The 24,622-nt window shown below is 39.1% G+C and overlaps 1 protein-coding gene across 3 annotated transcripts; it reads right to left on the reverse strand.

Moving 5' to 3' along the window:
* Positions 1-4,673: 4,673 nt before the first annotated feature.
* SKP1 (S-phase kinase associated protein 1) lies at positions 4,674-21,817 on the reverse strand. 3 transcript variants are annotated; one of them, XM_081301406.1, is made up of 6 exons: positions 21,412-21,817; positions 18,642-18,752; positions 12,238-12,311; positions 7,366-7,509; positions 5,874-6,014; positions 4,674-4,970 (listed from the first exon to the last, which is right to left on the reverse strand). In XM_081301406.1, exons 2-6 carry the CDS (start codon positions 18,736-18,738, stop codon positions 4,935-4,937), a joined length of 492 nt encoding a protein of 163 aa, XP_081157532.1. In that variant the 5' UTR covers positions 18,739-18,752; positions 21,412-21,817; the 3' UTR covers positions 4,674-4,934. The 3 variants fall into 3 exon arrangements, with proteins under 3 accessions (XP_081157532.1, XP_081157531.1, XP_081157533.1); XM_081301405.1 differs by having other exon boundaries at positions 18,642-18,738; positions 21,412-21,813; XM_081301407.1 differs by lacking the exons at positions 18,642-18,752; positions 21,412-21,817 and adding an exon at positions 16,466-16,584.
* Between the last annotated feature and the right edge of the window lie 2,805 nt (positions 21,818-24,622).

Genomic DNA, 24,622 nt, shown 5'->3' on the forward strand with positions numbered 1-24,622 from the left:
TCTAGAGTAGTGTTTCTTTAAAATAGGCCACTGGAAGCTATAATCCCAGTCTTTCTTCTTTGTGGGAGGGTGCTACAGGAGACCAACCATTCTCTGGACATCTGTCCCATTTTAAAGAATTCCACTCTGGCTACTGGCCTAGTTGTTTCAAAAAATACATTCTAAACAGGGCTTCTTGCAAGGCTGGGTTGTTGCATCTGATTTGGTGTCTTATTTAGAGTACACTGGATACCTAAACAATGCACCCTTTGTATAGTGGTGGTGGTGGGGGCGTCCTTTGGCAACTTTGTTAGACCAGTCTTTTAGGAAAAAAGAAAAACCACAAAAACCACCTGATTTCCAAAAGGAAATTCAAATCCTCCTAACTCACTCCACCATGTTCCTATGAAGCCAGAGAGTGACTTGAGATTGCAAACCCAAATTCAACTTCAAATACCATACCAATTTCCCCTCACCGCTAGCCAAGAATCAACTATGTTTTCTGAGACATCACAGGACAGGATACCCTTATACATTCCCAGACAACTGGCAGACTTAAGCCTTTCTTGAAACTTAAGCCTTTCTTGACTGCTCCCATCTACTGCAACTGCCCCCCATCCTGTGCTAAGTAGATTCAATGAAGGCTCAGCCTAGCAAGTTAAGCAGGGCATTCCCATGTCTTCTTTTTTTTTTTTTTTTTATTGGGGATTCAGCCCAGGGCTGTTCTACCACTGAGCTACATCCTCAGCACCCCCACTTTTTTAAAAAGACAGGGTTTTGCTAAATTGCCCAGGCTGCCCTCAAAACTTAAGATCCTCCTGCTTTGGAGTCACTGGGATTACAAGTGTGTGTCACTGCATCCAACTCATGTCTCCCAATTTGAAGGTGTTTTCCTCTTTTCTAATTAGCCCAGTGACTACCCTTGAGCTTTTTTTTTTGGGGGGGGGAGGTGGGGGGGTGGGCTGGTTCCATAACCTAGGGCCTCATGCATGCTAGGCAAGGAGTCTAACTGAGCTACATTCCCAATCTTTATAACTATCTTTTGAAGGACTCCTGTGGTCTCAAGTTCTCTGGCTGCAGAATCCCAGGCTGGCATAGAAGTACTGCGTCCCAGCTCTGTGCAAAATAAGCCTGGCTAGGAAGGCCACAACCAGAAGGAAGCAGAATGAATGGTCTCTACATTCTGTTCCAGAAAGGAAGGAATCAGTTTCTGTATCCATTTCTAGGAAAACAGAGAGGCAAAGGTAACAAGGCCATGTCAAACTCCTGCTTGCCAAAATTTTTTAACCCAAAACTAGTTAATTATATAAAAGCCAAGTTGGCTTTGCTTTTGAGTTTAGAAAGTCTGCACTGACTCTTAGGTCTCTTCAGAGTTCTTTTTTTAATTAGTGCTGATAACTGAACCCAGGGTCTTGCACATACTAGGCAAGCATTCTACCACCGAGCTGCATGAACTGCCAAAATCCCAGCTCTCTTCTTAGTCTTCTTGAACTTTTTTTTAAAATTCAGGCTCCTGAATTCTCTCACTTAAAGAGATACCTTCATGAATCTTGAAGTATAAAAATTATAAAGCAATACCTACTTTGTACATTAAGGACAGACAAGAAAGTGAGCCAATAAAATACAACACATCAAAAGAAATAACTTGTTTTTACAACATAAGAATTATTAAATCCGAGGGGGTATGTCCTTACTATGACAGTGTTAGGGAGAAAGTTATAAACTAACATTCAGGAAGGATATGGTTTACTTTTAGATCCCAAGTGACAAAGACATTCAATGAAAAACTGATAAGCCCAAGAATTGTCAGAGGAATCATAATTACCTTTAAAAAAGCACATCGTATTGCAGGAGGCAGCTATGCATTTTCTATGATATAGAAAAAAATTGTCATGACAAAGTTCTTTGGTACTAGCTGGCAGTCACCCAAATTTGCCAAATACCTACCCCTCATTCTCTTTCCTGACAAAATAAGTTAAGCCTTGAGGTTAACCAAGAAAGGATTTCTCCCCTCTCCCTATGTATATTAGTAATTGAAGAATGGCTTTATGATTCATCATCACTAACCAGTTTCCAAACCAAAGCTATTAACCAGTTCTCCTCTCTCATGCACTGAAACTGCTCAATTTCTTTATGCTCCATACCTGCATTTTATGGGACTCTTTATCACTAATGTTCTTTATTCAGAAATATATGGAGCAGTGCTGCTAAATAAAGGTAAGTCCTGCCAGCAAAGGGCCTGTAATTAAGTCCTGGAACAATGAATATAAAGCAGACTGCATCAGACTGAAATTCATAGAAGCTACTATTTTAACTTGTCCAAGGCCATGTAGGCACTAAGCAGCAGAGGAGAGACTCCAACCTTAAAGTATAATCTTCATGCCACATTTGTTTAGCATAATAGATAAAAATATAAGCATGAATATACCTTTGAAGACTGAGGTATATCTGTTAAAGATAATGGGAAAGAGGTACTCACTACAGGTGTGAGCCTGGAACACTCCTGGTAGACAAATTAAAGGAATAATGAGCATATAGAAGGAACAGGGAAAAAAGGTTAGGAAAATATTACTGCAGCCAGACTGAAAAGGGTTTCTTAATACCATGCCTAGGATTTATCTGGATAAATATCCACAAATACCCTATTTTTTCCCAGGATGAGTTATCATATTCTCATTAATCCGTGAGATTACCAGGATCTTCTGTTTAAAGACTAGGAGGAAAAAAAAAATGTTGATAGTGGCTGGATATGTAGCTCAGTTATAGGTAGCATGCTTGCCTAGCATGTATAAATTCTAGGTTCAATCTCCAGTACCACAAAAAGCTATCTGCTGAGTGAGCACAGTGGTACACGCCTTCAATCACCCCTATATAATGGGGAGGCCAAGGCAGCAGAATCACAGGTTCAAAACCAGCTCACAACTTAGCCAGATCCAGTCTCAAAAATAAAAAGGGTTGGGTAGAGCCTCCCTGGGTTTAATCCCCATACCAAACATATACATGCACACACAAAGACTTAGGGCCATAATTAAAAGTCAAGAATGGAACAAAAATTTACACTACCATGTTGTCTTTTCATTCATCTTTCTGAAAGACTACATTATCCTTTAAATATGAATAATGATGTTATTTATGCCTGTCATTCTAACTTGAAGCGTCATGCATGCAGATCAAGAGCTAATGATAATAGGCTTCCATTTTCTAGAAGCTGAAATTCCTTTACAAAATTCAACATGGCATATGCTAGTAATCTTAGACCTTCAGTGAAGACCTGGGCTTGTCAAGATACTACTAAGGTTACCTGAGATGGTAAAATCTATTGTAGGAGTTGATCACTGCAGCTTGGACTGGACTCTTGTTACCTTCCCCACTGCCCAGGGCAAATGGAAAACAAGTGACAAATTGCAATGGTCATCAACTTTCTGCAAAATGTCAGAAGATATTTCAGGCTTTTTGGTCAAAACAGTCTGGGTTTTTTTGTTTGTTTGTTTTAAAAAACAAAAATTATTTTTAGCTCAAAGACTGTAAAAACAGACTGGGCCAGATATGACCCACATGCCTATTGTAGCTTGCGATCTCTGATAAAGAAAAATAAACCTAGAATTATGTGAGACAACAAATGGAACTTACGTGAGACTACATATGGGATTTTATTAGGCAAGATGAATTTGGAACAAGTGGGAAGAGAAACAAACAAGCTATTGTCATGATAACCTACACCAGAACAACTCACAGTAAGTGTGAAGAAAATACAGTAAAATTACATATGAATACAGATAATAACAACTAGTAAAGATAAAGGGAACATAGTAGGAAAGGAAAAAAATCTGTGAAATATCTCAAGCCATCAAAAAATTTTCATTCTACTGTAGAGGGAATGGCATGCGGTTTTGTGTGAAGAAGTGAAGCGCTGGCTCCAGTTAATCACATAAATGACAAAGACAGAAGTCATTAGTATTGTCTGGTTATGTCAGTAGCCTTCAGTGAGCTAGAACATGAACTGCCTAAAAAAATTTTTCAAGCTAAACCAAATATAACCAAATTTAACCCATTTAAAGTAAGTGAAAAGACACATATAAGTCCACAAAAGCAAACTATTTACTACCTACTACGTAACTTACTTTTTATTGAAAGTATCTTGCACTTATGATGTTTTCTGGATTTTGCCACATATTTCAATGTTAAAAGTTACTTTTTACATGCAAGTAGTATGAATAGTTTTCTCCATATGGGAACACTGATTTATAAAAGATGACATACCACATGAATGAAGTGTCTTTTTTAATTGAAAAGCTATCAAACTGTCTAGTTACATTTCTCCCCTCCAAATCCACAAACTGGGTAATAACTGAGTCTCTAGGCAACATATTCAAAACTGATTAAAAAAACAAAAAACAAACTAACAAAAAACCCGAGTCCTTCGGTCCGATTAAGGGAACCCTGCTACATACAGGCAAATCAATCCCAGTGGTACTGGGAAGAAATCCTAACAACCCCAACTCAGAACATTTACTTCAAGTAGCCTTTTTCCAGTTTCCAACTCATGAATAAAGATAATATTTTGTTAATTCTATTTCAGAAAACTTTTTGCAAGTTGTTTTATTTACAACGCCAACTTTTAAAAGCTCACTAAAGTTAACTGGACAATAAACTAGGCAGAAATCGCTTTACAAAAGGAGGGAAAGCCCAAAATGCCACTTTCTACAGAGAACCCACAGTTCAGTTTTATTCAGAGTAAAGAAAAAAAGAAACTTTCTCTCACACTAAAAGAAATTCAGCCATAGGTTTGGAGTCTGTACTCAAACTACACATGCAATAAGGACAATATTATGCTAATACAATTGATTTGCTGCTGCATTTGTCTACTGTTTGTCTAATATTAACAATTATAAACAGAGCAGTGCAACTAGTATTTGGAACAATCCTTATAGTGTTACAGTGTCAGGTACAACATTTCACTTCTCTTCACACCACTGGTTCTCTTTGCGTACCTAGAAGAAGAGACAGACATAAGGAAGTACCTTAACCTGAGTAGTCTTCCTGAGACTTGTATTACATACTGATTCCATCAACAGCCTATGAGGTAAGTCAGAAGGACATGTAAAAACCAGAAAAACAGCCAGGTACGGTGGCATACACCTGTAATCCCGACGGTTCAGGAGGCTATGGCAGGAGGATTGTGAGTTCAAAGCCAGCCTCAGCAAAAGCAAGGTGCTAAGCAATTCAGTTTTACTCTGTCTCTAAATAAAATACAAAACAGGGCTGGGGATGTAGCTTAGTGATCAAGTGTTCCTGGGGATGTCCCTTAGTGATCTAGTGTCTTCAGAACCACCCACCACAAAACAAAACAGGAAAATATTAGGTTAAGAGTACAGTTTCTGACTCCCTTTGTTTACCTTCCCAGATCTGTATTCTAGTCCTGCTGAAATTATTAAAAACAAACAAAAAATTCAATGGTAATTCACTTTAGTAAAAATTGAGAGAGCAAATTCAACTAGTTTATTCATATAATTTTGGTTCATAGCCACGCCAACAGTTTGTTCATTTCTTCCCCATTCACTAATTTGCTCAGAAATATTCTAGCCTACACTCTTCCTTTGGCTATGCTTTTCTGAGGTCAAATATGTATGGTCTATATATCCCAGGTACTAAAATTAGAAAGTGCTAATGAATTAATATGAAGGAACTCTTTGGTTTAAAACTCATTTTTTCTTATAGTATTATCTAAGTGTTTAAACTCAGAGCAGTAAAAGTATGTGTAGAACTCAAAAGGTAACTATTATCTCCCCTCAAGTTTCAAGATTCCTTGATAAAAGCACCTCTTTTCTTGTTATGTTAATGGGTTTTAGTCTCTTGAAAATCATGTGATCAAAGACAAACTTCATGCTACCCACCTGGGCTTCCTCCTCTTCAGTAAAGTCATTTTTGATATTGAAGGTTTTGCGAATCTCCTCAGGAGTTTTCCCCTTGATCATATTGGCAACAGTCTTGCACGTAACATCAAGCAAACCTTTGATGTCTAAGTAGTTTGCAGCCTGTAAAATGATAGCTGTTTTCACCCAAGTATATTAGATGTTTTAAGCTAAAACCAAAGTTAGTGACTGACAATCTACATTAATTAGCTTAAAATGCTAGTTAATTCTGCCAGGCACAGTGGCGCACACCTGTAATCCTAGCTGAGGCAGGAGGATCACAAGTTCAAAGCCAGCCTCAGTAATGTCAAGGCACTAAGCAACTCAATGAGACCCTCTCTCTAAATAAAATACAAAATGGGGCTGGGGATATAGCTCAGTGGATGAGTGCCCCTGAGTTCAATCCCTAGTACAAAAAAAAAAAAAAAAAAAAGCTAGTCAATTTTAAGACATTAATTCTTACTCTTTTATACTCATTCTTCTGCTTATTATGAGCTATTTCATCTTTCACTAGTTTAAGGTAGAAGCTTAGCTTTCTGGCTTGAAACTTTTCTAATCTAAGTGTTTTTAGTACTATCAATTTCTTTCAGGTATTAATTTAGCTGTGCCCAAGAGATTTTTTGGTGTTTTACTTGCAGTTCAGCATACTTTGTTTGGATTTTTCCTTAGACCTATGAGTTACTTAGAAATGTGTTTGTTTTCAAATACTTGCAGATTTTTTCAGGTATCTAATTAATTTCTAATTTAATTCTATTGAAGTTAAAGAACCCATTGTCTAACTTGAATTCTTTTAAATTTGACTTGTTTTATAAGTCAGAATATGGTTCATCGTGACAATATATATAATGTTCTTCAGATGTCAATTAAGAAACCCTAGTAGTGTTAGTTTTCCATATCTTTACTGTTTTTCTATCTATAAGACAGATATTGCAATGATAGTTTTTTTCTTTTTTTTCCAGTACTGGGATAGAACCCAGCGCCTTGAACACACTAGGCAAGCACTCTACCACTGAGCTACACCCACAACCCACAGATTTGTATATTTCTTCTTTTTCTTGGATATGCTTCAATTTTGAGTTATGCTTTCTTAATGAACTGATCCCCTCATTATAAAATTGCCCTTTAACCCTGTTTATATTCTTTGATCCAAAATCTATTTTTGTAGTCACTCCTGCCTTCTTGTCTAGTGTTACAGCAATATTCTCATCTTTTCCCATCCCAACCCAATTGTGCCTTTATATTTAAAAAGTGTGTTTCTTACAGAGTGCATATAGTCAAGTCTTGATGGACATCGCTGCTTTATAACTGGTGTTTGGATTAATTACATTAAATGTAATTATTAATATGTGAATTTAAATATAGTATTACATGTGAGTTTAGAAAGTATTAAAATTGAATATCAATGAATTTAGCAAATTCAACTCTGTAAGAAGTGGTAAAAGCTCTAGAACAATTTTATACATTAAAAACATACCAGAATAAGTTCAAAAAGTGTTCCTTGGTCAACTTTCAGGAATTCTTGGTCCCAAACAGGGATATCGTCTGTTCGCTTTTCTTTGTTCTCATCATCCTCAGGAGGAGGGGGGTCATCCTTGTGGTGTGTGCACCACTGAATGACCTATAACAAAGAAAGTTCAATTCCTCTGGGACATTCTGTCACTCCACTGCTAAGACAGTATTATTCCTATATTGGGATAATAACTATTTAGCCAAGCCTGAATAGAAAAACTAAAACCTGAAGAATCTTTACAATCTTAGAGTGTAGAAGTTTTATTAGATAAACACAAACTATGCAGACATTTTTTGAAATGTACAAAAAGAATCATAAAGTCTGACAGGTTAATGACTGGAAGATACCAGCAACATGTACAACCAACAATGGATTAGTTTACAGAATATAAAAATCCTTTTTTTTTTTTTTTTTTTTTTAGGTGTGGTTGGATACAATATCTTTATTTTTTAATTTTTATGTAGTGCTGAGGATGAAATCCAGTGCCTCACACATGCTAGGCAAGTACTCTACTGCTGAGCCACAACCCCAGCCCAAGAATATAAAAATCTTAATCACTATAAAGAAATGGGTTAAAAATATATACAAACAATGGGGCTGGGATTGTGGCTCAGTAGTAGAGCACTCGCCTAGCGTGTGCAAGGTGCTGGGTTCGATCCTCAGCACCACATAAAAATAAATAAATAAAATAAAGGTATTGTGTCCAACTGAAACTAAAAAAATATTTAAAAAAAATACACAGGCAATTAACAAAAGAAATCTGAATAGTCAAACATGCTCAGCCTCACTAGACACAAAAATAATACTAAGTCAGATACTACTCTAAGAGAAAAATAAATCAAAATTGTGGGGATACTAGTTACTAGCAGTATTTAAAGGAAACTCAGTCATCTACTAGAGAGTATAAATTAATATTAAACTCCCTTGAAAAGTAATTTAGCACTACCTAATAAAACCAAAATGTACATTACACTTATAACCAAGCAATTCTAAATAACCCAGAAAAGAGCATATAACTACTGATGTAGGACAAAGCAGAAAAATCCATGTTCTCTTGGTGGCAGGGAATGAATATAAAGTTTCAGAAAACTGACTATTCAAATTATGTACAGCAGCATAAAAACCAATAATCAGTACTGGAAGTGTTAAGTTATAGACTCTAAGTAGTACGTAGATGGCTGTTTGCTATGTAATTCTTTCGACTTTTCTGTATCTTTAAAATTTTTTCATAGTATAATGCTGAGAGAAAATGACACAGCTGGGCTGGGGATGTGGCTCAAGCGGTAGCGCGCTCGCCTGGCATGCATGCGGCCTGGGTTCGATCCTCAGCACCACATACCAACAAAGATGTTGTGTCTGCCGAGAACTAAAAAATAAATATTAAAAATTCTCTTCTCTCTCTCTCTCCTCTCTCACTCTCTCTTAAAAAAAAAAAATGACACAGCTGAGAAATTATAGTGCCAGGACGGACGGATGGACAGACACACAGGGACGGACACACACACACACAATTATTTCAAAAAGGAAAAGCCAAGCATAAGGGATTTCAGTAAATTAAATAATTGCTTTTTAAAAAGTATTTCAATGCAAATCAAAACCACCCTAAGATACCATCTCACTCCAGTAAGATTGGCAGCCATTAAGAAGTCCAACAACAACAAGTGCTGGCGAGGATGCAGGGAAATGGGTACACTTGTTCATTGTTGGTGGGACTGCAAAATGGTGCAGCCAATTTGGAAAGCAGTATGGAGATTTCTTGGAAAGCTGGGAATGGAACCACCATTTGACCCAGCTATTCCCCTTCTCGGTCTATTCCCTAAAGACCTAACAAGAGCATGCTACAGGGACACTGCTATATCGATGTTCATAGCAGCACAATTCACGATAGTAAGATTATGGAACCAACCTAGAAGCCCTTCAATAGATGAACGGATTAAAAAATGTGGCATTTATACACAATGGAGTATTACTCTGCAATAAGAAATGACAAAATCATAGAATTTGGAGGGAAATGGATGGCATTAGAGCAGATTATGCTAAGTGAAGCTAGCCAATCCTTAAAAAACAAATGTCAAATGTCTTCTTTGATATAAGGGGAGTAACCAAGGACAGGGTAGAGACGAAGAGCTGGAGAAGAAGATTAACATTAAACAGGGATGATAGGCGGGAGGGAAAGTGAGAGGTAAGGGAAATTGCATGGAATTGGAAGGTGAGCCTCAGGGTTATACACAACTACATACAAGAGGAAAGGAGGAGTAGGAGAAAAATTATATAAGTGGAAGAAACGATTTATAGTAGAGGGGATGGAGAGAGGGGAGGGGAGGGGAGGGGAGGGGAGGGGTGACAGTGGAGAATGGGATAGACAGCAGAATACATCAGTCACCAGAAAGGCAATTTGTAAATCAATGGAAATGTAACTGATGTGACACAGCAATCTGTATACGGGGTAAAAATGGGAGTTCATAACCCACTTGAATTAATCTGTGAAATATGGTATATTAAGAACTATGTAATGTTTTGAACAACCAACAATAAAATAATTAAAAAAAAAAAAAAGTATTTCAATTATGTAAGAAGCAGTAGTGGTGTACTCCTGTACTTCCAGCAAACAGAGACTGAGGCAGAAGGATCCCAAGTTTGAAGTCAGTCTCAGCAACTTAGCAAGACCCTAACTCAAAGTAAAATACAAAGAGGATTCAAAATGAAACCATTTCATTTCATGCAGAATGAAAGAGCAACTATGAGTTCCTGCCATCTCAATACCCTGTCCAGAGCCTGAGAGCTAAAACACTCTAGCTCTGCCTCAGATACCTTTTGAAAACTCCATTTAATTAATGGCAAATAAATGGATTCCTGCTCCATAAGAGCACTGACTTCAATAATTCTACCTTGTTTGTGGGGCAGTGTCTGGATTGAACAGTCAGCAAATTTGGCAGTGGTAGAGTTTATGCATGCCCCCTGCATTGGGCTGCCACTTGACCAACTTGTCCAAGGGTATGACAATCAATAGACACTACAGTGGAATAAACATTATAGCCACCAGGTTTGTCCTGAAATAAACTTTTATGCTTGATCATAGAAACACACGTGTATTTTAGAGGTTTTGTGCTCTGTAAACAGAAGCTACACTGAAAGAACTAGTCCCAAAGGTAATTCAAATAAAGATAGCAAAGGTTGTCTGATATTCTTTCTTACAGTTACAAACTATGCAATGTACAAGTTGTGAGCATCAGATAGCCTTAAAGTTGGTCGTGACCTTCCTGTACATGACTCTCACATCCAAGAGGTGATTTAAAAAAAAAAAAAAAAAAAAAAAAAAGCAGTCCAAAGTGAACAAAGAAATAGAGACCTTAGGCATAAAGGAAAACATTTGTGGTTCCCCATTCAGGTCTTCTTCCTATCCTCCAAGGGCTAGTGAGTCCTAGAGGTGTTTGTTCTGTTCTCATGTTTGTGTTTTGTTTAAAAGAAAAGTGAATGATCAATAAATAACACACATTTTTATAATAAAATCATCTTTTCATACTCAAAAATGTGCTAATACAAAAGACCAGACAACTCAAATATTTATAAGGCCTTGATAAATAAACTGCAACAACTATCTATAGTCATGATCATACTACATAGAATTTTAAAAAAGGATGCTATGAGTTGAAAGATCACCATTTTATTTAGTTATATGGATAAAGAAAACATTTGCAAGTATATAGTCTGCTACCTTAAGAATGAGAAGTAATATACTTATTTGTTAATTATCTGCAACACAAAATATTGGAAGACTAAATGATTACCTGAAGAAGGGGGATCAGAGTTAACAGGGAAATGAGAATGAAGTGTTACATGTTCCTTTATTTTTGGTTTTAGTCATTTCAAAAATATAACTCTAGAAAGGTAGGCATAATTCCATGATGCTCTGAGAAATATTTTTATGAAAGGCTATTTACCAATATCTATGAAAATTTAGATGTATAAACCATCTTGTGACCCAGATTTCTTACTATATCATCTACATAGACATAGGAGTACCAAGTATAGAAACCTTTCTGTAAAGCATGTGATTACCATGCACAAGGCTTCAAGTTCCATTCCCAAGACCGCAAAAAAAGAAAAAAAGTGTTTCTAATAATCAATGACAATGATCAACGGTGGCAACAAAGCAGACAAAACTTCTTTCTGTATAGTATTGTTTAAAATCATTCAAATAATTGTTGAACAGTCAAATTTAAAAGTAATTTAGGCAGTAAAGTTCTAATACAGGCGGTTAAGTAGACTTAACTGATGTCAGGAAAACACTGATAGTATATGCCTCAATAAAAACTATACCAGAGTAAGTTCAAGTGTGGTTGAGTCTACTTTCAGAAAATCTACCCAAAATTAAAAAAAAAAAAAGAGAAAAAAGAAAAAGAGAAAACTACATTTACCTATTTCAGGATTAAAAGCATCATAGGCTAGATGCGGAACTACTCATCTAGACAAAGAACAATGAAAACATGTAGAAGCTTAAAAGCTAAATTCACTGAAGACCTTAAAAGATGCTGGGAATGCAGCTCAGCGGGAGACCATATTTTTAGCATGCTCAAGGCCCTGGGTTCAATCACCAGAATGAATGACTAAAAAAATAAATGAAGGGGCTGGGGATGTGGCTCAAGCGGTAGCGCGCTCGCCTGGCATGCGTGCGGCCCGGGTTCGATCCTCAGCACCACATACCAACAAAGATGTTGTGTCTGCCGAGAACTAAAAAATAAATATTAAAAATTCTCTCTCTCTCTCTCTCTCCCCCCCCTCTCTCACTCTCTCTTTAAAAAATAAAAATAAAAAATAAATAAATGAAGACCTTACCTTTTTTAATATTGCTGCATTAACATTTGGTAGAGGAACTGGGTCATCATCTCCTTCATCATCCATTCCCAAATCTAAAAAAACCGGAAGAGTGACCATTATTTCCAACTCTCTACTCCCAACTAGGCTATATTTAAAACTTGCAAGGCATACTGTCTGAAAGAAAACACAAAGTACTTTACTAAGAATAGTTATAAGAGCATTTAAAATTGGTGGTTCCCGACAATGGGTCCATGATCCACCCAAAAGCTGTGTGAGTAGGACGAGAATATAATAAAAGAGAAGTTTTTAATTAGATTTAACAAGAGGGGCTAAATGAAAAAGTGACTTAAGATAGCCAGTCATCAGGAAACAAAATTAAGGCTAGACCCTTATTCTTACTCTCTTTATACCAAATTCTCTAGATGGACTGCATTTAGAAAAACAATGAAAAGCATTATAAGTAATAAAATTTCAATCCACTGAAATATGAAACCCATGTGTTCCATCCCCAGTACTGCAAAACAAAAAATACAAGAGTTTAAAGGTGTACACACACACACACGCACGCACACTCGCGTGAGGTCATGCAGCTACTGACAAAAACAAGGCAGACAACCCATATACACTGGTATGATCAAGAAGCCAGATATAAAGATAAATGTTATCTGAATAAAAGTGGAAATATGCTTACACATTTGTCTAAAAATTACCTCCAGAAAACTTGAGGAACTGTGAACGATATTAAGTCTAAGGAAGTTAACAGAGAATGTGGGTTGAGGGACTTACTTTCAATATATACCCTTGCATTTAGTCTATTAAGCACTTATTACCTAAAATAATGAATCTACAAGTCTCTCTGATAACAAAGGTCTAACTCGAATTCTCAAAATGGTTGGTGAGCCAGATGCAATGGCGCACACCTGCAAATCCAGCGACTCAGGAGGCTGCAGCAGGAGGATCCCAAGTTCAAGGCCAGCATGGGCAACTTAGCCAGATCCTGTCTCAAAATAAAAAAGGGCTGGGGACATAGCTCAGTGGTAGAATATCCCCCAGGTTCAATCCCCAGTACTGCGTGAAGGGTAAAAATAGTGAATCTTTTTTGTTTGGGGGGCGGGCAGTACTGGGGGTTGAACCCAGGGGTATTCTACACCTGAGCTATATCCCTGGACTTTTTTTCTTTTTTTTGGAGAGAGGGTCTAGCTAAGTTGCCCAATCTGGCCTCAAACTTGGGATCCTCCAGGTCCAGCTTCTCAAATAGATGGGGTTACAGGCATGCACTACCATACCTAGCTTGGTTTAAAGATTCTGAATAGAAATGTTTTTTTTTTTTTTGACCTATTCTTCAGTTTCTATACAACTAAAGAAGAGCTCCCTAACAAAATAATGTAATTGTTACCAAGTACCAAAATTAGAGGCCAAAAGTTATCGTGCTGTATGGTTTTAACAGAGTTATTAGTGATGCAACACGGCCAATACTTAGTCAAACATTTAAGTACCTAATATACAAGATGCTGTCCTAGGCAGGAGAGAGTCAGCAATGAATACAGGAGCATGGTGAGTGGGGAGTTGAAATTTAAAAATTTCTCCTAAGATTATCCTAGTAAAATCTTAAGAGGCAAAAATACCTGAAGCACAGGGAACAGCAAATGCACTAAGGAGTGCCTGGAATGTTCTGAAAACACCAAGGGCTAAGCACAGTACACTCCTATAGTCCCTACTACTCAAGAGGCTGAGGCAGAAGGATCATTTGAGCCCAAGATTTTTAGGCCAGTCCAGGCAATTTAACTAGACCCGATCTCAAAAACTAAACAAAATAAATATAAACACTAAAGAATCTAATATTATTAGATTGGTGTTAATAAATAGAAGTGAAGCAGATAAGAACTGAGTAATAGGGAGCTAAATAGTAGTAAGATACTCAGCTTTCTGGCATAAGAGGAAGCAGGAGGGAGAAAAGAGGGAAAACAACTCTGGTTTTGATAATTGAGGAACAAGTCATCAACTTGGACAAGGTTTGTACCTAACAAGGAGTTAAGAAATGGTTTACTCCTATATGCATTTTGAAGAAAAAGCCCAAAGAATTTGCCAAGAAAATGGAATATATGAGGAGTCAGAGAAGACTGAGGTTTATGGCATGGGAAGGATAGACCTGTCACTGGTAGCTGTTATGCAAGATGTCAAAACCAGGCACTGTGGCACACACCCATAATCCCAACAACTTGGGAGGCTGAGGCAGGAGGATCTCAAGTTTAAGCACAGCCTCAGCAACTCAGCAAGACTCTATCTCTATAAAATAAAGAATTAAAAGGGTTGGGGATGCAGCTCAGTAGTAAAGTGCGACAGGGTTCAATCCCCAGTTCCCTTAAAAAAAAAAAAAAATGTAGGTGAATTTGGGAATTGCTATTGCCATGATTCATGATGCTATGGTACTATGACCAAGGGAATGAGTACAGAAACAAAAAAAAAGTCCAAGGATTAAGTCCTAGGGAACAGGCTTTAGTGATGTGTTATGGTATGAATGTGAGCCGTCTCCCAGAGCTCATGTGTGAAACAATGCAAGGAGGTTCAGAGAAAAAAAAATGACTGGGTTGTAAGATTCTTAACCCAATCAGCGAATTAATCCCCTGATAGGGTTTAACTGAGTGATAACTTAAGTGGTAGGGTGTGGCTGGAAGAGGTGAGAATTACAGCATGGCTTTGGTGTGTATATTTGTATATGGAGACTGGAGAATGTTTTCTGATCACCATGAGGTGAGCTGCTTCTCTTAGCCACACTTTCCCGCCATGATGTTTAGCCATCCTGAGTCCCAAGAAATGGAGCCAGCCTTCTATGGGCCAAGACCTCTGAAAACATGAGCCCTCAAATAAACTCTTCCTCCTCTATAATTTTGCTGGTGGGGTCATTTAGTCATAGCAGCAAAAAAAAGCTGACTAAAACAAGATAGGAGACAGGCACCAAGTGAGGTAAGTAGTAAAGTCTCTTGGAAGCAACTAAAAGAAGCCAATTTTCAAGTGTCTAGTTGACAATCAAAAACAGACAAGGCACTTAACCACTTGGGGGTTACTAAGTTTAACAAGCAGTTTAAATGGAGTGGTAAAGGCAAAAACAGATTCAAGTTGGGCACAGTGGTGCATGACTGCCATCCCAGCTATTCAGGAGGCTGAAGGACTTTAAGTTCCAGGCTATCCTGGGCATCTTACCAAGACCCGACTTGGGGGGTGGGAGGGGGGTAGGCTAGGGATGTATAGCCCAGAGGCAGACCACTCAGTTTCCCCAGTACTCAGGAGGGAGCAGACTCAAAAAGAATTCTTCTTATCCTAGATGGGTAGATGAACTTATCTCCCTTCTCCTTCCCACAATAGCAACCATGATCCCATCTATGTGTAGACTAAAACTATAAAATGTTAATGTTTCAAGTTCCATTTGTCATCTTTATGTTTCCTGGACAAGTATAAACTCATTTTTCATTAAATGAGAGAAAAGAAGTTATACAATGTAAAATACTGGTGCTTGGGGAGTTAAGATAAGGGAAAACAAAATAGAAAACCAGCTTTTTAGTTCCAAAGGTTATTTGGAAGAAAGCTTAAGTCACATTAAAATTAAGTTCCTTAAGAATTGTACGGTTTACTTCTCCAGCATTTGGATGTGAAGCACTTTTTTGTTTTTAAACCAAATGCACAATAGCAACAGTCATTCCTTTAAGCTATTTGGTTTCAAGGACTTCTAAAAGAAACCTGTGTCCTGATACCACACCCTGGACCTGAACAAATAAGCCAATCCACATGTACACATGCCAAGATTTTCACTTCGGATTGTCCTGTGATTAAAAGGTTTTATTTTGTTTTCTAAGTCACATGAAACTCTAACAAGAGACACTGCAGATGCAAAACAAGGAAAGCAGTAAGTTGCCAAATTCAAAAGACTCCAGTCTTCAAGAGGTTAGAATCCTGTATAAGCTACTGGTACTTAAGATAAAACCATTCACCTCTGATTTCCAAAAGGTATGGAGGGAATCATTTAACTGTTGCTATCAATCCACTTGCTTCAGTGACTAAAGGTGACATAAAACCTTCAAGAAGCCCTATGTTCTTAAAATTGACAAATGTTCTTTGAAGCAGCATGGGACAGATTAGTGTGTCAGGCACCAACTAATATGAAATAAAGAACACTTTCATTGCCAAAGCAAGTACACAGGCAGCAATTTTACTGTCAGTTTCTACATCTTTCACATAAAGCCTTACTCACCTGCCTTTAGAGATACCTGGATTGCTTTCATATTCTTTATTAGTGACCATACCATAATTCTTCATTTAACAGGTACTTGATGAACAGTGACTGTGGGATGTACCAAGTGGTTTATAAACCTAATAGAAGCGATCTGTGTAAGTTACAAGAATATAGGACTGCAAGTGCCAGACGATTGGTACCAAAAACCAAAAATAATGCTGTGTTCAGCTTTTATTGGAAAGCAGAAGCCTCTGATTTAGAAAACTGAAGACACATTCTCCACAATTCAGTTTCTACCTCTACCACACCTAAATATCTATGTTAGTAGTCCTCTAACTTATCAACTATAATAAAATCCTAAGTAGCCAGTCTATAGTATATGAATCTGGTAATCATTCTAGTCATCTAGAAATACTTCCTCTACCCTTTGTTTCCACAAATCCTATTCCACTGATTTGTCCAATTCTGACGACTATATTCTTAACACCTCAGCCCTGCACTAACCTCATCTTCCAGAGTTATACTCTAATAGTGCACCATACAAACCAAGTCTATCTCTAGCAGTTTTAAAAGCCAGGGGCCAAGATCCAAATTTGCCTACTAGACGGCTGCATTGATATTTATTTATTTATTTAGGTACCAGGGATTGAAGCCAAGGGTGCTTAACCAGCCCTTTTATTTTTTTAAGACAAGGTCTCACTAAGTCCATAGGGCCTTGCGGAATTGCTGAGGTTGGCCTCAAACTTGCAATCCTCCTGTGTATCTGAGATTACAGTGTGTGCCACTATGTTCTGCTCTACATAGATCTTTTGAAGGAATCTCAAAACATAGTTCAAGCTCAGAGTCATTTTCTTCTACGTTCCTCTCCAATTCACATACAATTCTACCAATGACAGTACCAAAATCCCACTGGCCCCAACAAACCTCAACTAATAACTTTAATTATACTTGTTTCTAATTAATCCTATCTACCTCAGAATGATTTCCAAAACATTCTAATTTTACTAAACGTGAAATACATGTAATCTTTCTAGTACTCCCACTGTGTCTTTCCAAAAGGGTAAAGAACACCATCAAGATGTTCCTGCAGCATCACTTAGCACACAACTTTATTAATGCACTAATTACACCAAGTGACTGTTTGCTTTGTTTAGTGTCTGGCTCTGCTCCCTTCCTAGGTTATAATTCTTCAACGGCAAAGATTATCTCTCACCTTCTTTTCACTTGCATATAGCTAGCACTTGGCACATAACCCCTTTCTTCATTTAAGTATTTGTAAGCTGCAGATCTTGCTTATATAAAAACCTGACATTTCAGTGCTAAAGACCACCACTGCTACCAAGTTTTGTCTTCCATCAATTTTAGACAGATTTGTACTGGTAACACTAAGAAAGCTTCAAAGTTTCAGGACCTGTTTTCTTGTGTCACTCTGCTGTGTTCCATATATATACTTCTCAGCAGGTTCAGAGGAATGATACAAGGGAAACCTTGTTTTTAAAAGAAAAATGACATTTACACATCTACAGAGCTTACTCCCTATGCGAAAACAAGGTGTTCTATTTAGCTATGGTAAAATAGCCCTTTCCCAAAGGCTTTAGTTTTTGTTATTAGAATTTGGGCGCAGTGGCACATCCCTATAATCCCAGAGACCTAGGAGGCTGAGTTAGAGGCCAGTCTCATAAACTTAGTGAACCCCTCAGAATGCAGAGACACTGTCTCAAAATAAAAAAATGAAAAGGGTTCTGGGTATAGTTAGTAGCAAAGGGCCCCTGGATTCAATCCACAGTTCCAAAAAGAAAAAAAAAAAAAAAAAAAAAAAAACACAAATATGAATCCAAATTTATTTTTAAAAAAAATGGACCACTGTCTGACACCTGAAAAATCACTTTGGACTTAATTATCTTGTGGTTTTATCCTTTTAGGAAGTATAAAAGTCATTAATTAAGACACTGCTGCGGAAAAGATGACCTGTTGTCAGAACAATGCAGTCTATGCTTTAAAGACAAAAAATGAAAATGTTAAAAAAAAAATCCCCAGCACCACCAAAAAAGAAAGAAAGAAAGAAAGAAAATGTTACCCTTTCATAGTCTTTGAGTCTTATGACAGATGTAGTTCATGTAAATCCAATATTCACAAGTTATCTCAAACACATTTCTTCCCCTTTCCTCCCACCCAGGTTTTCTGATAGACTTACCTTCCAACATGGTCTTGATTGTCACAGATTGTTTGGCAATTTCTACGTCAACTTCAAATATCTCCCCATCAGAACTCTGCAGCTTAATTGAAGGCATCTAAAAAAGGCATACTGAATGTGAAATTCAAGAGATACTAGGTTCTATGTGACATTTCATCAACTACGGTCTGTCATGTCTAACTTATAAATTATAATAAAGACTAACCTACAGTTTATAACCTTGTAAAAACGCTGTTGTAAATAGTTCTTCACAGGCTAGACAATAGTATGTCTACAAATTTTTTTCAAAGTATACTTTCCAGGAACCAAAGCTTTTAAGGTCTGCCCTACTGAACTCACTATTGATATAAATTTAAGAGTTAGTCTATACTTCTGATGTAAATTCTATTCAAAGTAAAATATATTTAGTTGCTTTCTGCTCCCACTGAATAATAACTACTCTATTTGAATAGTTAACTGCTACAATCAACCACCTGCAAATCTGAGATGATCATTCCAAATAAACAAAGCTATCCAATAAGATAGTAATTTCCCCATAGTTAGACCTACCAGTAAAAATTGAGTTCATATCCAAAGAGTAGATCAGGACATACTCATTTATGTATGAACCAATGCAAGACCATATACAAAAGAATAAAAGGATTTAAGGATAAACAGGTGTTAATACAGTTCCCAAAACCTCATAAGGAGATTAAAATTCGGAGTTCTTTCTGTCTTTCATTATTCATCGTCCAGGTGGCCAAGTTTAAGATCTTTTGGCAAATACCCATAATATCCTACTCCCTGCTTCAAAATACATTTATTAACTCGAATGAATCATGAGTTATTAGGAACAAAATATCTGGCAAAAAAAACAAAAAAATCCACTGAAACTAAAGGTTCTAAGACAGCAAATTATTGCCATCTTAAAAAAAATAGCAGCAATATCCTACTGTTAAGATTAATTCAAAATCTCTAAAATTCACATAGGTCCAGGCTTTCAGGTGTTCACAATCCTACCATGTCCCTATTTTGTAACTTAGTTTTGAAGCTTTCTAGGTGGGCTAAAAGAAATACAGTGTCAATTTTCACCAAAATGTAGAGTTTGGCATTCAGAACTGTTATTTGCACCTATTTTAGGTTCAAAGAGTTAACACATACTACATCACTTAAAATATTCATTCAGCTTTTCTGAGACAACTTGGGTGTTGCCATCACCCAAGCAAACAAGTTGTTAGAAGGAAGCAAAAAGGTAAAGCATGTTTTACAATCGCCACTGAAATATTCAGCTCTCTCCTCCAAGGCTAGAAAGAATCAGATTTCACTTTTCAGCTGACAAACATGTCTGCTTCTCCATGTTACTTAGTGCTTGCCAATAATGCAGTTGTCCTGCTCAATGGAAAAAGGCCCAGGGTGGCGGACCCTCCCTGTGACAAGGCAACAACAAAAGGTATCTGTGAAAGAAAATATTTTAAAGTGAGCCCAACTTTAATAACCAAACACTTTACATTTTTTTAAATATTCCATACTACTGCCATGAACATTCCAGAAACACAAACTTAATAACTCAATTGATAAATAAATAAAAGCAAGACAACAATTTCATATTTCCTTGAAATAATTAACAATAAAGAAAGATGTGCTTAGTCACAGTCAAATTCGTGTATTAGGTTACTCTTAAGTGAGCCAGGATCTTATTAAATAACAGAAAGGCAATTGGTTAATCTGTAATTCGATGCACTTTGTAATCCTAAACTTTACAAAGAGAACTTTCAGCATTATAGTGGAATTATACACAAAATTTTTATTAATGGCGAATTTAAAATCATTTTTAAAAACTCTTTATCTAGGCTCCTGTACTGAAAATTAAAGAACCTTCCAAGGTTGGCATAAAGTGATTTCTATCACATCACAAAGTTTAAAAAAAAAATGTTTTTAGTGACCCGAAATTATGAAAACTCTTTTTCGGACTGTAGGGTGGAGAAGATTGTTATATGACACATACGTTCTATTGTGGCACTGATGAATAAAATGCATGCCCCCAAAATCCAAACCTGAAGTAACCACTGAAAAGTGAACCAAAGCAGGTAAACTTTTTATCCCCTTAAAAAGCCAGACACGTCAAATTTTCAGGAGCCCGGGCTCCTAAAAGTCACACCACTGTGACAACGATATCTGCTAATACAAATAATTTCAGCGGCTCTAGGCCGTGGCAAATCAAGGCCGAGAAACATTTAGAAAGCGAAGGCGGTTATCTGCTGAGACTTGGCGGCAGAGCAGGACCGGTAGCTAGCGACACTAGATACAGGCGAGAGAAAGGAAGGGAGCCAAAAATGCAGCGGACTACGCCGCCATACTCCCTCCAGATAACAACAACAACAACAAAAAAAAATTCAGGCACCAACACACGCCCACTCTTACGCCGCCGCCCCCGGCAACAAGCTCAAGGCCGAGGCAGGCCCGGTGCGGCCCAGGCCTTGCAGACGAGTTCCGCGCCAGCTGATGCTCGCCCGCAATAAAGGCCCGAGCCCGAGCCCGAGCCCGTTTCATACTCAAGAGGCGCCGTGAGGGCGCGCGGCCACTACAGGCCTGGGCTAGTCGTGCGCAGAAGGGCTGAACAGGCCCGTACGGCGCCTCCCGGAGAACGGGGCCGACAACGGGTTCCACCGGGCCTGAGGCGAGGCCAGGCCCAGACGCAGCCCTCCTCGCGCAGGCCAAAGCCGCTGCAGTACCGCCACCCACCCCGCAACCCGAGGCCACAGCCCCCTCTAGCTCGTAGGTGACTACTCACGGTGTTTGGTCTCAAGAAAAACGGCGGTCCGGAGGCTGAAGGGAGCGGGGCGGCGACCACACGAGGAAATAAAAAGGTGCTGGACAAGTCCACTCCAGCGGCGCCTCGCGGCGTTGGCCTTTATACAAGCGGGCGCAGGCGCCGAGGACCCGGGGCCTGCGGCGTCACACAGCCGGCTGGGCTGGCCGCCGAGATTGCCTGACGGCAGTCCGAGAAGGGTGGGGCAGGCCCAGGGCGCCAGCGGGCAACGCAGACCAAAAGAGGCGGGGCCGCGGTCGGGGGATTGGGGGGCCGGAGATTTTGCCTCACTCCCGCCCGCAAGAGCGCGGCTCGGTCTCTTCAAAGCCGGCACCAGCCACCGGCTGCTTTACCTCCGCGTCCCGGAAGGGTCTTTCAGGCAGGGGCTGTCCTAAGCTGTGTGAAAGACCCCAATCCTCCAAAGACTGGAAACAACAAACAACGAAATGCGGGTGGATGTGGGCGTGTGCGAGCCACTGAGGAATGTGTCACGGAAATGATACACCCTGACCTGCAAGCGCTCTCCACAGGCACTCCATGAAATGACATAGAGTTAGCTCTTTTTACCTTTATAGTGAGGAAGGGGGTTCCAAATGGTTAAGTAGAGGAGCCATGATTTGACCAACTCCATTCATTTTAATGTTCTTCCCCCACTCCACGTGGTATGGGGGATTGAACCCAGAGCCTTGTGCATGTGAGGCAAGCACTCTACCATCTGAGCCTCAAGCCCCACAGTTCGATGTTCTTGACCCATATTTTCTACCCTTGACATTTGAAAAGGCTTCCAGGCCCCAAATAGCTATTGAAATCGCAAGCCCAGAGAGAAGGCGTGTACGTAGCCATCCGTTCTTTCAGTAACTGTGCACTGCGTCCCCGTGTGGGAGGCACCAACCGTGCTGGTGATTCCGCTGTGAGCCAAGCAGCCAGGCCCAGCAGGACAGAACTCTGTTGTACAGGCTGCCCCCGGAAGACTGTGATAAGGTCGACAGGATAAATCAGCTCTAAAGGAAAGAGTCAGGTCTGAAAGCCCCTACGTATGGCCCCACCCCAATCAGGGATTGTGCAATTGCCCAGCCCTGTCTGTTCTAAGAGAAAACCTTAACACCCCCTTCCCAGGAGGCCAAGGCGCCTGGTTCACGTAGCCAACAGGCATGTGATGGTATTCCTGACACTAGGAAGACAAAAGACACTTCCACACAGGGCCCCCTAAAGAAATCAGATACCTCCAACTCCCCGGTCTGGGACTGGGCTGGCAGGTCAAGCAGCTCCTTGGATTACCAGGTCTTTGTCTGCAAGCTGTGGTATCCAGTGTCTGCCAGGTGCCACAACTGATGACAGAAGATGAAAGGCCCACAGCTCTCATAATTTTTATCTGCAGCATAGCCCTTGCCCTCTGCAGCTATAGCTTTCAGACCTCCTAGGCAAGACCCACTAGAACCCCTTGGCTCTCCTGCCTGTGGAATAGAGGGTGGCACTTTATAAACTTGATGAGCATCCTAAGCAGGACTGAGAAGTTCCAGATCACACAAGTAGCCTTAGGATCTAAGCATGAGGCCTGGCACAAAGTAGTTATGTTTTTCCAAATTCTGAGAAGCCCTAATATTAGAATCACCAGGACACACTTGTTTTTAAAATGAAGATTTGGGGGTTGGGGGTGTAACTCAGTGGTAGAACTTGCATGCTTAGAATGCACAAGGTCCCAGGTTCAATGCCCAGCATTAACCCCGGAGAGAGAGATTTCCATTTACTTGTATAAGCCAGAATAGACACACAAGAAACTGGTTGCTTCAAGGGAAGAGAACTAGGTGGCTTGGGGGCAGGGTTTGGGGTGAATTTCACTTTGAATCCTTTTGATATTGACCCACATTCATTTTTTTTAACTTAAAGAAATTAGACATAGCATAGCAACTCCATTGCTGCAGTTTCCGGAAAGTCAGCTCTCAACACAAGGGTTTGTAAAATAAGGGACAAATGTAAACATGTCAATGAAAAGACAGATTCCTGGGTCTACTCTCAATATAATGAATCTATAACTTCTTGTAGGCAGGTTTTCCTGCCTTTTAAACAAATTCTCCAAGTGATTCTTTTTTTTTAATTTTAATATTTATTTTTTAGTTTTCGGTGGACACAACATCTTTGTTTATATGTGGTGCTGAGGATCAAACCGGGCCGCACGCACGCCAGGTGAGCGCACTACCGCTTGAGCCACACCCCCAGCCCCTCTCCAAGTGATTCTTAAGCCCAAAGTAACATGAGAGACCCATGTAGTAGAGACTTGTTGATAAAGCACTGTAAAGAAGGAGCCAAGTCAGAAGGGAGTGGCTTAACTCTATACTTTCTGGATCAACCCCATGCTTTCTTGAACCTTCCACTCAAGAGAACCAAGGTGATTACAGGAATGTGGGATACAGGCTGGGAATGATTCATTCCCCACACATTAATCCATAATTGCCAGTCCAGGTGAGAAAGGACCAGCCACACAGAGTCCCATTGGTAAGTGTGGCTGTGGCTGTGGGTGTAAAAGGAAAGGGATACCCCTGGTTCCAGAGCTGTTCCCAAGGAAACTGAAATCTCATCCTTTTTCAGTCAGTCCATATACCATGTAATCAAAAACCATTTATTTTAAAAAGAATAAAAAATGTATTAAATTAAAAAAAAAAAAAACACTTGTTTCGGCCCTAAAGTTTGAGACCAAAACAAGTGTTTAAAAAAAAAAAATTACTCTTATAAAAAAAAAAAAAAAAAACACTTGTTGTAGAGAGGAAGGAATCAAAAGCCAAGAGAGGATTTCCCCAGTGTCAAACAGCCACTGAAGAGCAGAGCTGTGGTTCCAGCCCCAGCTATGCTCCTGCCATTTCAGCCCAGATATTGAATCTTGAATATTGAATCACCCCTCAAACACAAGGAACATTTCCTGACTGGCAACTATTCCCAGCACACTATCTCCAGGAATATTAAAGGCCTTGAATTCAAGACGTCTGTATGGAACAAATCTGTTTTTTATGGTGAATTCATTTCCAGAGAGCATCTCCTTTTGTAAAGCATTCACAGAAAGATTCCTATAAGGAAAAGTCCTCTCAGTGCACACAAATAAGCCTTCGAAGCTACAAATTCCATTCATACTCCCTTTCTCAGCCATTTATCCATGGACAGACTGTGGACATGAGGTTCAACCCAAAAAACAGCATGTATG

This window comes from Spermophilus citellus (assembly GCF_964194105.1).
Source record: "Spermophilus citellus genome assembly, chromosome: 1".
Lineage (NCBI taxonomy): Eukaryota > Metazoa > Chordata > Mammalia > Rodentia > Sciuridae > Spermophilus > Spermophilus citellus.